Here is a 14,266-nt window from a genome sequence, read left to right as displayed (position 1 = left end):
GAGTGACTGCACGTTGCTCGCCGAGCAGAATGGAATAAATAATATTCCCCATGCGGACTACGCAGGCCCTTGCTGGGGCAACCGTTGTCCAAGGTACAAGGAAAGTGCTAGTCTTCTTCGGGACTAGCCTGTTCTTGCACATGACCTGACGGCAACTGGCAACCTCCGAAACATCGCCCCTCGGAGGGCACCTACCAAAGCTCGGCGTCCCGAACGGTGGACTGGAATATGACTACCACGATCGGCAGTGAAGCCTGAAATTACAGGTCATCTCAGCTAGATGGAAACCTGGCTGGAGTCAGTATCTCTGTGGTTGCGGCTCGAGGCTCGACATAGTACCAATCCAGCCGCTCCTGGTCTTGCTCACCCTTTCAATTCTCTTGTCTGATGGAGAGTTGATTCTGTTTTCCCCCACATCATCCACTGTTCCGTTCCACCTCTGGGCCCACTCTCTCCCTTGACTTCCGTCATCGTAGGCTGGAACTCCGCGACTCTTCGAATTCAACAGTCGCCTTCCGCCGTCACCAAGACTACCTCCTCAATGCAATCGCTGGACACGTATGTGATGCCAGTCAGTCCTGCAAGTGGACCGCAGGCGGCGGCGGCGGCGGTGGACTCTGTCCCTGCAGTGAACAAGGCTCAAGGTCATGTACCGGCATGCTTGGTAAACGCCTCAATAACGTACTGCGGCAATGACACTATCTATGCCTTCGGCGGCTTTGACCAATACACCGACGAAGGTGAGAAACTTGCAGCAAGACCGTGGGCATTGATCTTGTGATAAGTCCGAGTGAGAATTTTACAACTCGATTTCGAGAGACTAACTCGACTGTCGCATTCTAGTGTACAACCACGTGCTTCGTCTGGACTTGAATACACTAAGATGGGAGCTGGTGGACAACTTTGGGGACATACCGGGCGTTCGGATGGGTAAACTCTCATCTTTTTGTTTCGACGTTTCTTTCTCATTGAACCGTTTCGTCACTAACATCGTTGTTTCTGTCGACTTTACCAGGGCATACGGCTAGCTTATATCAAGGGAACAAGTTGATTATTTTCGGAGGAGAGAACGAGCACCGAGAATATCTATCTGATGTTATAATTCTTGACCTCGACACCTTCCACTGGACCCTGCCTCAGATTTCGGGCACAATTCCTCGTGGTCGAGCGCGCCATGCTGCTGTCATCCACGACCACAAATTATTCATTTCGGGAGGTGTGACTGGTGAGAATGGCGTGATTCTGGATGACCTGAGCTATCTGGACTTGCAAACTTGGACGTGGTCCCGAACATGGAGTTTCAACGCTCGGTACGATCACACCGCTTGGATCTGGGGCAACCGTCTTTGGATCTTCGGAGGACTCGATCCAAACATGGAACGAACTTCGGACATTTGGTGGCTAGATCTTAAGGGTTCGCCTTCTCTGACCGGCATGAAATCAACTCCTGGTACCGACCGTCTCTCGCGGCTGTATACGCCATCCACTCATTTCTCAGAACCTACTTCCAGTCCCACCTCCCAACAGCTTTCGCCTCGCTCGGGGGTGTATCCTGCAAATTCGGCCAGTGTTCAAGTGCGCAACCTCAGTCGTCGAAAGCCTCTTGCCCCGGGTGCAATTTCCTCCATGCGATTTGTGTCTGGACCAAACGTTCCCCAACAATTATCCGGAACACACTTTCAATCATTCACTTCCGGGGCTTTGCTGAATTTTATTACTCCGTCGGAGACTGTGCGTCCGCAGGACTGTAGCCTCTCGGCGCTTGATCTGAATGCGTTACGATGGCAGCGGCTGGCTGATGGGTCAGAAATCTTCCGGCCCGGGTTCCGCTGGCATTACTGTATTTTCAATGAAACAGGGACCAAGGCCTGGCTGCTGGGATGTAGCCTCGACTTGGCTAATGTACCAGGGGCTAGTGACGAAAACCACATGAGTCAAGTACTGGCCATTGACCTTGAAAAGTATGGGGTCCTCGGCAACAATCTTTCCAACGACGCTCCCCTGCAGGGTGTCTCATGGCCAGATGACCGACCAGGGCAGTCACCTGTCTCGGGCCTCGGGGCGGACCTTGCAGCGGTCTTCGACCAATCTCCTGAATCCGGGAGTGGCGCAGACTTTGTTGTTACCGCCATACGTGACGATCATGACACCTCTGTCTCAGATGACCTGGGGAACAGCTCAGCCGGTTCCCCCGCTCACGCTCAGTGCACCTTTGTGGAGCCCACGGCTGCTACATCGGATCCAATACACGTGCACAAGATCATCCTGCAGTTGCGGTGGCCGCACTTTAAGCGCCTCTATGCCGCTCAAATGGCCGAGTACCATGCCAACCGGATGCACATCCCTGAGCCCTACTCTGCAGTGCGCGCTTTCTTGTACTACCTTTACACAGACAGCATCGCTGGTCACCCAGAATTCTGCTCGAGTGTGGTCGACGTAGCGGGTATGCTGGTGATGGCCAATCTCTATGACATGCCCAAGCTTCGCCTGTTGTGCGTAAATCGGCTGAGCTCTGAACTTGACGTGGAGAATGCAGCCATTGTTTGGGAGCGCGCGGGCCGTACTAATGAGCATTGGTTGATGCGCCGCGCGGCACAGTTTTGCTTGACTCACTGGGGCCGAATTGTTCGCACCGATGGCTTCAAATCCCTCAGCCATGAGAGCTTGATCAAGCTCTGTGAAGTGGTTGATACCGAGGGTCGCATTATTGCGGGACCTGATCTGGAGATGGTCAGCGCGTTTGGGGCGGATACCCACTGTGATCGGGACTCCAGGCCTGCCCACAACCGGTTAGCTTCCGGAGTGAGCTTAGATGAGGAATCCGAGGATGAAGATATGGTCCTCACATGAAAGAAAACGAATCCGACACGCATCGTCTTCCGATGTTCTAGAGACAAAAGACCCCCTTTTCCTGGTAGGGTGGGGGTGAAGGTGGCATTCGATGGACTTGGCGCAGATGTTTACTCATTTTCATCCATCGTTCTTTTCCCACTTTTTCTTCTCTCCTCTTGTGGAAGGGGGAAACACCCAAAGCATATTTGTACAGGAGTTTCCGCTTTTGACAGCGCTCACTATGATTCTGATTTACTAATTCGGTCTTGTTCTTGGTTGTAAATTCTGTTCTGTTCAGCAAACAGTGGGTATTTCATCATGTGGCGTCAGCCTATCTTCACGACTGTCCAAAATCCATGCAAACAATTTATTACATACACCACGGAGAAATCGTGTATGGTTGACGTGCAGAAGGATCTCTCTTAGCTCCGTGAGCTTTTCTCCATCAGCGCCCCACCTGGAACTGCCCTGAGCATCTTGAACGAACGGGCATCGTCTGTGTTGACTTGATCCAACTTCGGCATGACAGCATGCCTGTCCATGTCCCCAGCACTGTGCAGGTGCCAGGTAGCCTCAAACGATGGCTTCTGGTCTGCGTCTCGACAGGGATCCCATCACTTCCTCAGCATCAGTGGTAGCTCCACGGTATACCTGTTGGCCTGCGGCCCGCCTAACCGGTCAAGATGTGTCGTCTCGATCTTTTACTTTCGACCTTTCTAGTGGGTCTGACGTGCGGTGCTTTTCCCATTGACTAAGGTGCTGGCTTCTCACCTCACGCTATCAATCAATTAAAGACTCTCTAATTTCCAGCAATACCTTGTTCCACTCGGTCTCTCTTTGAACAGGGTCGGACAGGCCTGGATTAACGCAGCCGTTGGTTGCGACGGATGCAGCTGTTGGTCTCCTAAGCCAACCGGGACTCTCTCCGAAGTGGACAACGTTCAAAGAAGCTGTCTAGCGGCCCATTGCTGTTTAAATTTGGTGAGTAAGTTAGGTCACCTCAAGCAGAGTCAGTGACAGCGTATAGGTGTTCTTTCTATTAGTCAACTGGCCAACAAGCCATTCTTGATAATCACTCGGTAAACATCCCCCAATCTGTTTGAAACCCAGGGTTACTCAGATTGTCCCGCACGGTAAAAAGACAATTTTGTACTTTCTCCATTGGGTTGTTTTGTTCTGGGTGCATTTGTAATTAAAAACGACCATTTGTTGTCGGGCTCCCTCTGTGTCTCCCTTTCTCTCTGTCTCTTCTCACATGACTCGAAAGTCTCGCTCGGGTACGGGGCATCTCACACTAAGACCGTTTCAAGAGCCCCGGGATCCCGGTTCCACTCACCCACGCTCTGGGAGCGGGATCTCCTCCGGCGGGCGGAGATAGTTCCTATCACGATAAGGAAGCTCTCGGCTGCTGGTCTCGCCTTTCCTTCCGTCGGCTCCAGGGCCTGCCATCCAGGGCTAAAAGCCTCATCGGAAAACATAAATATCAATGGAGTACTTTCCAACCGTGGCTTGGTGTCAGTCTGCGTCGCAACTGTGTGCTTCCGACTCCGTTCAATTTGACCCGAGTCTCCTTCCTCCTGTTCCTTGAGGCTTTTCCATCTCCCCCTGCTGTCTCGTCACATCAACTTAGCCATGGGATCGATAGAGCATTCGCACCTGCCGGCCGACTTCCTGTGGGGTTTCGCCACAGCCTCTTATCAAATTGAGGGTGCAGTGGACGAAGACGGGCGAGGTCCTTCGATCTGGGACACTTTCTGCAAGATCCCGGGCAAAATCGCCGGCGGAGGATCAGGCGAGATCGCGTGCGACTCATATCATCGTACCCACGAGGACATTGAGCTGTTGAAGACGTGCGGCGCTAAAGCTTACCGGTTCTCGCTGTCATGGTAGGGTGGTACTCCAGTTCTACCGGTGCTGTCAGATCGTGGCGTGCGAGATGGTGGTTTACAGTGGGAGCTAACCTTTGTGATCCGCGTGCTTTCCAGGTCTCGAATCATCCCGCTCGGCGGCCGCAATGACCCTGTCAACAAAAAGGGTCTCCAGTTCTACGTGAAATTCGTGGACGACCTCCTTGCGGCTGGCATCATTCCCATGGTGACTCTCTTCCACTGGGATCTTCCCGACGAGCTGGACAAGCGGTACGGCGGATTCCTGAACAAGGAGGAGTTTGTGGCCGACTACGCAAACTACGCTCGCATCGTCTTTCAAGCATTGAGCCCCAAGGTCAAGTACTGGGTTACCTTCAACGAGCCCTGGTGCAGCTCCGTGCTTGGATACAACAACGGCTCCTTTGCGCCTGGTCACACCAGTGATCGCACGAAGAGCCCTGTGGGTGACAGCTCGACCGAGCCGTGGATTGTCGGCCACAGCATCCTTGTTGCCCACGGTGCCGCAGTGAAAATCTATCGTGAGGAATTCAAGGAGCGAGATGGTGGTGAGATTGGCATCACGTTGAACGGTAAGTCAGGCTATTGTGGAGCGAACCACTCTGGCTCCTTCCTGTCCTCGTTCTTCGTAGGAAGAGAAGGCTCAAAAGCAGGACAAGCAATCAAACATAAGGTCATGTCAATACTGACTTGAAGACCCGCCTAGGTGACTGGGCTGAGCCTTGGGATCCCGAGAACCCTGCCGACGTCGAAGCTTGTGACCGCAAGATTGAGTTCGCCATCTCATGGTTTGCCGACCCCATCTATCATGGGAGATACCCAGACAGCATGATCAAACAGCTCGGTAACCGTCTGCCCACCTGGACCGCCGAGGACATCGCCCTCGTGCAAGGCAGCAATGATTTCTATGGCATGAACCACTACTGCGCCAACTTCATTCGAGCCAAGACGGGAGAGCCCGAGCTCGACGACATTGCCGGAAACCTCGAGTTGCTTCTCGAGGACAAGAACGGCGTCAGCGTCGGTCCTATCACTCAATCGCCCTGGTTGCGACCTTCTGCCATTGGCTTCCGCAAGCTGTTGAAGTGGCTCAGTGATCGTTACGGTTACCCCAAGATCTACGTGACGGAGAACGGAACCAGTGTGCTGGGAGAGAGCGACATGCCTGTTAACGAGCTCTTAAACGATGAGTTCCGAGTCCAATACTTCACCGACTACATCAATGCGATGGCAGATGCCTATACCTTGGATGGAGTCAATGTTCGCGCCTACATGGCGTGGAGTCTCATGGAGTATGTGAACCGTTTCTGATTGTAGATTCAAGAAAGATATGTTCTGTTGCTGACCTGCTCACCCTGCAGCAACTTCGAGTGGGCTGAAGGTTACGAGACCCGCTTCGGTGTGACTTATGTCGACTACGAGAATGACCAAAAGCGAATTCCCAAGAAGAGCGCCAAGAGCATTGGTCAGATCTTTGATCGCTTGATCCAGAAGGCATAAATACAGGCTATTAAGAAAGCTTGGCAATTTGCTTTTCTTATATTGTTGATTCTTTGTTGGTTTGGATTGTGCTGGCTTACTTACCACGCTGGACATGGGGCTATATATCACAATACTAAATCCGGCGTTGACCGCTCTGAACTTGAATTTTCAACAACTCCTCCGTTTCCAGTATGACTTGGATCGAATCGGAATCTCTGTCGATGTACAGTGAACGATAAAGGCCACACCAGGCAGCAGGGACTCTAGGAAGTCTTCCTTGTCCGACGATCGTATACAGTACCATGCTCCATCCATTCAGCCCGAATCGTGGAAGTCTCCCTGGAGGAACCATCTCGAAAATGACCAGCCGATCCGCGTTCTCAGCAAGACGGAGTGGGTCCCCAATGGGTCCGTCTCCTTCGTTTTCCATCTTTACTGCTATCTCCCCTCCGCAATGGCCTTAAACTGCACCAGACTACTCACTCAATGGATTGGGATTGGACTCACGCTTGACTTTGTGGTCCACGATACCGTTGGCACATTTCAACTGGCCTTCAAACCCATCGTACGTGTGATTCAAATCAAAGCAACAGGTAGAATGCTCCTTTCTTGACTCGCTCGCAACACAAAGATTCTCCTGCACACGCACAAGGTCATTCCAACATCCCCAGTCCTCCCGTGGCCAGCCTTGCATGTGGTCCAAATCCAGGTCCCATTTGTGGAACGCTTCTTTTCGAGTACAGACGCTCGTCTGTCAAAGCAAAAAACTCGTTCAACTGTCGCTACCGGCTTCGGCTTACGGACCTCTCCCACAAGATGGCCATGGCCGGGACAAGAATTATCCACGACTCGAAGATCTGCAGGATCTCGGAAAGGGGGTCAGTCTTGCCCCATGATAGAACTCCGCTCCTGATCTAGATTCTCTGGTCCAAATGCGCGATGCAGGACTCTGTCTCATTCTAGACAATTCAATGGCGGGGAAGTCTTCCCTCCTGTCTACAACCTTTGGATTTCAGTAACTTAACGCTGGCCAAGATGCCCCAAACACCACCCGATTTATTTCTTCACCCCAGTGACAACCTCCCATTTAGCGTTCTGTGGAGTGGACCTCGTTGCAGTCTAACCGCAAACCTTAAGCAACCTGGGGTAACTTCAGTACCCGTCGTGCATTAGTGCGTCTCCAACTCTCCCTCCTCCTTTTCTCTACACGGCATCTCCGTTTTGCTCCCCGGAAAATGCATCTCGTCCGGCTCGATTGGCTGAAATGTAAAGGGCGGGAATGCGATGGTTTGACAGCCAACGAGACTGCAATGAATCGCCTGAAGCCCAGCTAGTGTCCTGTAAAGACTGGACTCGGACTCGAGGTGGGGCGGGTTAGGAAGTTTAGTACCGACTGCGACATGGATCATCCGGGGGTATTGTGAGAACAGAGTCAACAAACCGCAGAGTGGGTTCAATATGGGTAGTATCTAGGTCCAGCTTTCTTAGTTCTGACGCTGATCTGATTGCTTATACTTGATCGATTGTAGCTCCGGTCGTGATAGAAACCAAGTTCTCAAGCAAAAACCGAATGCATAATCCCTTCCATCGATAATAAACGGGAAATTGTTTTAAACTTTCAGCCTCGCAAGTAACTATGCCGAAAAGCGAGGTGCCATAGCAGGCTCAATGTGGACGATTGTATATTTTCGATTTTCGAATGATATCTGCCCCTGGTGCACTACACTGTGTTGAGAGACCTTCCAATTTTGAGTAGTGATCTGAAAAGTGGTTCCAGTTAGGTTTCTGGATGAAGCGATTCGAACGTATACTGGAACCTGCAAATTAGCTACAGTCCTAGGCTCCTAGCTTCAGCACTACCTACCTCATGCTGGGAGTCCGTATTGAATTTTCTCCTTTTGAAGCAGTAAAATCGACCATTGAGTAATCCACTACTAATCCAATAATATCTTCTGTACCACAAACCTGGGCATTCAGCCTAATTTGACCATCACAGAAGGTCAAAGCTTGAATTACTCCGAGGCCATTGAAAGCACCCAGGCGGATAGATACCTGCAGTAGCCTGTGTCAGCATCAGATCCCTGATAGGCTGACCCGCAGCGGTTCAATCCCAAGACATGCTCATCTCGTGATCAATGGCGACCATTCGGAAGAGAAGTTGTCTGGTCGAGGGTTAAGAACGATGAGCTCCCCGCAATAGCCGCCTCCCAAGGGCGTCAGACCGTTGGGCAGAGCCCCCGATCTAGCACCTGAGCAGACCATTATTCTAGTAGAGGTAGTGTGTGTGCTGTCATTCGAGTCTGGTAATTCTCCATGTGGACTACTTGCCACCAGCTGCCGGGGGACAGGAATGAATCTTCAAAGATGTTACATGGTTTTTTCCAAGTTCAATATTGCCTCCAGTCACGCAAGTGCGGCAAGTCAGTCGCCTCTCCTGATACCAGTCGGATGTCTCACGATATTACCTGGGCACTTTGCTTGTTGCGTAATCTCGTCTGGTCTCAACTCTGAAAGCTACTGTATCTATCAAGTAAACGCGAAAGCGAATTCATATGCACGCAATCGAGGACAAGGAAACGAACAAGCACAGTATATGGCTGTACTATGAGTATCGTGCTAGCATCATATATATCATAAACTCATGGGCACCGAAGCAGCCTAGATGAAAGTTGGTTGAAGTTGTCGCCCTAAGTCTACCTAGACCTAACAGATCGATCACGTACTGTTGAAGTTCAGCCCCACCTCATCACTTCACCATCCGTTCACTCAAAGCCACTTTAGGTACGCTGTTAGATATGGCTATACGTCGCTCTGCCAACGCACGATAGTTGTTGCTTAGATAATTGGATAATTGGATAATTATTTTCGTGGTAGTTCAATCGCAGAGAGCTGGCGTCGGGCGATGCTGCGTGAGTGTTCAATACGGTCTCCCCTCTCAACGTAGTAGTGACTTGGTATGATTTGCCGATCAAGGGCGAAGTTTGAAGGGTTTCTTTACTTCGTTCTCCCCGCCAGGTAAGAGCCGTGAGAACAGCGCTGAATACCTTCATAGATGAGCAAAGACCATGACCTGGTGCTGGTAGTATGGACGGAAGCGTTCCTCACTTGGTGCTGCCAGATGTGTGTTGTTAACGTCTACCCAATATCGATAACCTCTCGACGCTTCAGCTCCTAATGTACTACATGTATATGTACTTACAAGTAACTTATACATTAAGGATGTAGTGATGTAGAGCAGGAGCCCAGGTGTTCAAGTTGGATTGACCGTCCCGACCAAGCAGCTGAGTCAGCTTCACGGGGGCCCGGGCTTCAGTCCCGACGTTCAAGTCTCCCGGAAGTTGGAACTCCCAATTGGGGAGCAGCAGCGACCACCTACCTAATTGGGTAAAGAGGCTGCGGACTGGGCAGGTGGTCAGGTGGTCGAATGGTCAGGTGAGGAGTCGGCCCGGCATCAAAACGAGCTGTCACGAACTGGTGCTCCGTTTCTCGAGGCAATATATTACAACATAGTCCTTGATTGATAGTGCTCATCTCTCAGTGGCCCTTCCTGCTGATTTCGTCCTCAGCCCTCAATCAACATACAGAGCCTCAAATATCATGTGAGACCACTACCAACAAGATTGATGACCTCAAATCCCATCATTCCCTCATCAGTAGGGACTGACTTTCCGCGTAATGGGGTAGCGGACAAGAGTCCGCTCCCCCCACACGATCTTCGGTTGTCTGTCTACACATCTCCTATGCCTATATAAGCTGAACAGCACTCACTTAGCTTCGTCACTGGAAAGGTCCATATCGTCACCCATACAACAGACAAATTTGGGTTCTTTTCAGCTTCTTGCGGTTGTTGACCACCCGTCAGAATCTAAGCCATCATGGACCGAATGAAAGCCACTAACGAACTAAATCTCCTGGATGCAAGCATTTCTGACTTACTTCATGCACTCGCATCGGGCTATACCACCAGCGTAGATCTGGTGGCTCGCTACTTGCAGCGCATCAGCGTTTACGATGCCAATGGACCCCAGCTTAGCGCGATCCCCATCCTCAATGCATCCACGTTTGAGGAAGCCACTGCATCCGATGCCAGACGGGCCAAGGGTCTGCCAGTCAGAGCTTTGGAAGGCATTCCCTTCCTAGTCAAGGACAACATCAAAGTCAAAGGCATGGCGGTCGCCAATGGCTCGCCGGCCTTTGAGAAGCTGATCGCGAATGAAGATGCGACATGCGTGAAGCTCCTTCGAGACGCAGGCGCTGTGCTTTTGGGGCGAACCAACATGCCTGCCATGGCCTATGGAGGTATGCAGCGTGGTATTTGGGGACGAGCCGAGAGCCCTTACAATCGGGAATATCTAGCGGCAGCATACGCCTCAGGCTCGTCCAATGGGTCTGCCGTTGCCACGACGGCCAGCTTCTGCGCATTTTCGCTAGGGACGGAAACCGTGTCATCAGGTCGATCTCCGGCGTCGAACAACGCCATCGTTGCTTATACACCGTCCAAGGGGCTTCTTCCGCTGCGCGGCGTTTTCCCTCTCTATCCAACATGTGACGTGTTGGTGCCTCATACCCGGACTGTCGACGATCTACTCTACGTTCTCGACGTGCTGGCTGTCTCCGATCCAACGCCGATTGGGGACTTTTACAATGAACAGCCCTTCCTGAATCTTCCTTCGGTTCAGAGTATTCGGCCAACGTCTTTTCATGATCTCAAAGACAAGTCCTGTCTAAATGGTCTGCGAATAGGGGTACCTGCCATGTATATTGGGGGTGTTGACTCCGACATTCCGCCTCAAAGCAGAGTCAAGACTCGGTCTTCGATCATAGAGCTTTGGCTTGAGGCCAAGAAGGCCTTGGAGGAATGTGGTGCCGAAGTGGTTGAGACCGACTTCCCGCTAGTCACAATTTACGAATCAAATGCGGACAGAGGGCAACTGGTCACAGTTGCGAATCTGCCTGAAGGATGGCCGGCTAAGGAAAGATGTGAGCTTGTTTCACACGCCTGGGATGATTTTCTCACGTCGAATGGTCAAGAGGATTTGGCGACCCTCACGGTAGTCGATCCAGCCACGATCTTTCCACTCGCCCCAAACTCTCTTCTCGGTCATCCAGATCAAGCGAACAAGCCGCGATGGGACGAGATTGTGGCATATCCCCACAGAAAGCCCAGCACCATTTTCGAAACACCAGGAATAGAACAGGCACTTCACGCTCTGGAGGACGCTCGAAAGAAAACATTCGAGCAATGGATGGATGACCTGAAACTTGACGCTGTTGTCTTCCCTGCAAATAGTGACGTCGGATCCGCTGACGCAGATTGCGATGCGAATTCATCTCTTTTTGCGTGGAGTAATGGGGTCAAATACTCAAATGGCAACAGACCCATACGTCATCTGGGCGTCCCCACGATCTCGGTTCCCATGGGCATAATGAGCGACACAAAGATGCCAGTCAATCTCACCTTTGCGGCAAAGGCATACAACGACGTTGAACTCTTGCAATTGGGACATGCTTTCGAGTTGGCCACGACGAATCGTGTCGTGCCCCCTGATGTTCCACCTCTGCCTTCTGATATCATCCCGTCGACTGGATTCACTCTGAGTGGCAATGTAGAGTCATTCTTGGATATATCAGTGATTAGTCAAACAAAGCAACAGCAAAACTCGCTGGTTACCGTGCGAGTTACCGGGTCTTTGCACGGCGTTCAAATTGGCCGCACGCGACTGAGAGCATACGTGAACGGAGAATTTCGTGAGGTCCATCGCGACAATGATATATGGTCTCTTGAGCTATCTTGGACAGCCTCGGAAAGAGACAAACCATGGGTCAAGTGGCAGAGCCCGGCGTGCAGCCAGACAATAATCACGATAATCGCTGACATTGGTCAGTGTGCTGTAGCCGGAAAGTTGATTCTACTCTAAGCTGAGGTCATTTAGCAAGATCTATTCCATTTGCCCACTGAGATTTGATCAATTTGGAATTTCAACTGAGTTCTGAAAGACCGCCATGCCCCTAGGCATGAATTCCTCGACCTGTCCGAATTTTGAGATCATGATATCCTCTATCATAGCTTGTACGGCTCGATGAAGATGTCTGTTGACCAGCAAATCCAAGTATGCTTTCACTTCAGTGAACCCGACTTGGACAGAGCTTACTACTGACGAAGCCGCTGCATCTTCTGGAAAGACACCATGACGTAGGACTTGAAATAATTCGTAATAAGGAATCGCATCTTTCCATCGACTTGCAAAACAAGCAAGCGTCGTCGAACAGGCGTCCATCGCTTCTGAAGAATGATGAACAGGGCCACTCATTATCTGTATCACAGGTGGTGCGGCCCATATCAGGTAGAGCAGCGTGATGGCTGTTCGAAACTGAAAAACGAGCTATATGACTGTCAATGACTTTCCACAATTCGACAGACGAAGAATCGCTGACGTACCGCAGACCACGTAAAACACATCACATGTCCCTGTCCCTGCAATCGACGAAACTGCACGCAAACTTCCACAACCGCTGCAAAGATATCTCCGGTCCCTTCCAGATTGAAGAAGTTCTCTCTTTCTTCCATCAACAGGAGAATGCTATAGTCGTATAGATTTCTCATCCAATCTGGATGACGGAATCCACCCGAAATGCTCGGTGTCCCGTAGTGTGGTATATCCTGCTTCCAGATGAAGAGAGCGGATTTGAGAGATGAGCTCAGAATATTCTTTTCTTCGAAAATCTGCCACCTCGATTGCTCTGAAAGCTTCCTGATTTTGTTTTGAATCTTGCGTAAGCGGAACAGGTGGTTCCGCGCGGGATCTGCGTTGTCTGCGTGCTGGATGATGTCGCCTAGAGCGCAGAGCTAAGGAAGTGTCAGCAAAGTCTTTGGAATATTTTGGGTCTTCCTTGTCCCGAAATACGTAATACGTACATCGTTCTCCGCTATCTGGTGTGATGCTAGTTCAGGCCTGCACCATCCGGAAGAGATGATCTCATTCAGCATATAGCAAGATATGAATAAGCTTTCCGATGTCGTCGATCCGAATCTTGAACCCCGGTGCTCACCGCGTTCATTCCGCTCGGTCGTTCGAGCACGAGCCATTGTGTTCGTGCAGAACGGCAATATGGAGGTTATGATAAATGAAATTTCTTCCGAAGACGGTGAATGCAATGCATAGACGACCAGCAGAAGCGATGCTTGTACATGCAAGGTCATCGAGGGCTGGCTCATCACCAAGTGATACTTGGTCTTGGCATTTTTGAAGAGCTCTTCCGATCGCTCCAAGTGGGTAGAATCTTTGTGCATGGTGCAGCACAGAGAGGCGCCGATTGCATATACCATGTGGAGAAAAAAGGACTGCCATTCTTGTCCACTCGCGCCTTGCTCGCTACACCATTCCTTCCAGATGACTTCGTCCAAGATTGGCCACTCCCAGTTGGATATTGCGAAGAACAGGTTGGCATATAAGTCTCTCAGCCACACAGAATCCAGCCCGAGATTTGAAGGCTTCAGACCATCATGGCAAAGAAATCCACCCACCGCGGTCTTCAGGAAATGAGAGCTTTGGCCAAGCGGATATGACGATAAAACGGAAGATGAAAGTTGGTCTTCCGCATATGGCATGTTCGTGCCAGAGCAGAGCAACGGTGATATGCTTCGATTCAAGGCACTCGTATGAAATGACGAATTGTCGGGTGAAACCGCAGCCAACGCTTCGCCGTCAGACTCGATGGGTTCAGTTTGTACGTTCAGATCACAAAAGCCAGATGTCTGTGATACCGCTGACAGACGATGCGCTAGTTCAACTACCTGCTTTTCGAGGTCCTTTAGGTATGCGACTGGGATAGTGACGTTTTCACCCGACTTTCGAGATTTAGCAGGCAAGCACTCTGCACCTTTACGGCGACACTCGCCACACTCAGGCTTGACGTGGTCACATTTTCGCTTCAAACGAAAACAACGTGCGCAAGCAACCTGTCGTTGTTTCAATGTTGGCGACATAGTCATGCCGTTGCGCGGAAGGGAAGTGCTTGAGAATGCGGGGAAACGGTGGATACATGCCGTCCTGATTTGGAAATCG

General features: G+C 51.0%; 5 protein-coding genes across 5 annotated transcripts; 4 read left to right on the top strand and 1 right to left on the bottom strand.

Annotated features, from left to right (window-relative positions):
- Window positions 1-541: 541 nt before the first annotated feature.
- On the top strand, window positions 542-2,850 carry N7539_002835 (Kelch motif domain protein; the record flags this gene model as incomplete). The annotated part of the gene is made up of 3 exons (XM_056932438.1): window positions 542-740; window positions 844-930; window positions 1,016-2,850. 3 exons carry the CDS (start codon window positions 542-544, stop codon window positions 2,848-2,850), a joined length of 2,121 nt encoding a protein of 706 aa, XP_056792397.1.
- Window positions 2,851-4,464: 1,614 nt separating this feature from the next.
- On the top strand, window positions 4,465-6,218 carry N7539_002834 (Beta-glucosidase 1B; the record flags this gene model as incomplete). The annotated part of the gene is made up of 4 exons (XM_056932437.1): window positions 4,465-4,718; window positions 4,818-5,290; window positions 5,425-6,010; window positions 6,080-6,218. The coding sequence occupies 4 exons, from the start codon at window positions 4,465-4,467 to the stop codon at window positions 6,216-6,218; spliced, it is 1,452 nt and encodes a 483-aa protein (XP_056792396.1).
- Window positions 6,219-6,654: 436 nt separating this feature from the next.
- On the top strand, window positions 6,655-7,096 carry N7539_002833 (uncharacterized protein; the record flags this gene model as incomplete). Its single annotated transcript, XM_056932436.1, has 2 exons — window positions 6,655-6,765; window positions 6,944-7,096. 2 exons carry the CDS (start codon window positions 6,655-6,657, stop codon window positions 7,094-7,096), a joined length of 264 nt encoding a protein of 87 aa, XP_056792395.1.
- A 2,979-nt stretch (window positions 7,097-10,075) lies between these two features.
- N7539_002832 (amidase family protein) lies at window positions 10,076-12,118 on the top strand (the record flags this gene model as incomplete). The annotated part of the gene is made up of 1 exon (XM_056932435.1): window positions 10,076-12,118. One exon carries the CDS (start codon window positions 10,076-10,078, stop codon window positions 12,116-12,118), a length of 2,043 nt encoding a protein of 680 aa, XP_056792394.1.
- A 48-nt stretch (window positions 12,119-12,166) lies between these two features.
- N7539_002831 (Zn(II)2Cys6 transcription factor) lies at window positions 12,167-14,193 on the bottom strand (the record flags this gene model as incomplete). Its single annotated transcript, XM_056932434.1, has 3 exons — window positions 12,167-12,583; window positions 12,640-13,047; window positions 13,117-14,193. 3 exons carry the CDS (start codon window positions 14,191-14,193, stop codon window positions 12,167-12,169), a joined length of 1,902 nt encoding a protein of 633 aa, XP_056792393.1.
- Between the last annotated feature and the right edge of the window lie 73 nt (window positions 14,194-14,266).

The sequence above is a fragment of the Penicillium diatomitis genome, assembly GCF_028827545.1.
Source record: "Penicillium diatomitis strain IBT 30728 chromosome Unknown utg000003l_segment0_segment0, whole genome shotgun sequence".
Lineage (NCBI taxonomy): Eukaryota > Fungi > Ascomycota > Eurotiomycetes > Eurotiales > Aspergillaceae > Penicillium > Penicillium diatomitis.
This window is presented reverse-complemented; position numbering and strand designations above follow the sequence as displayed.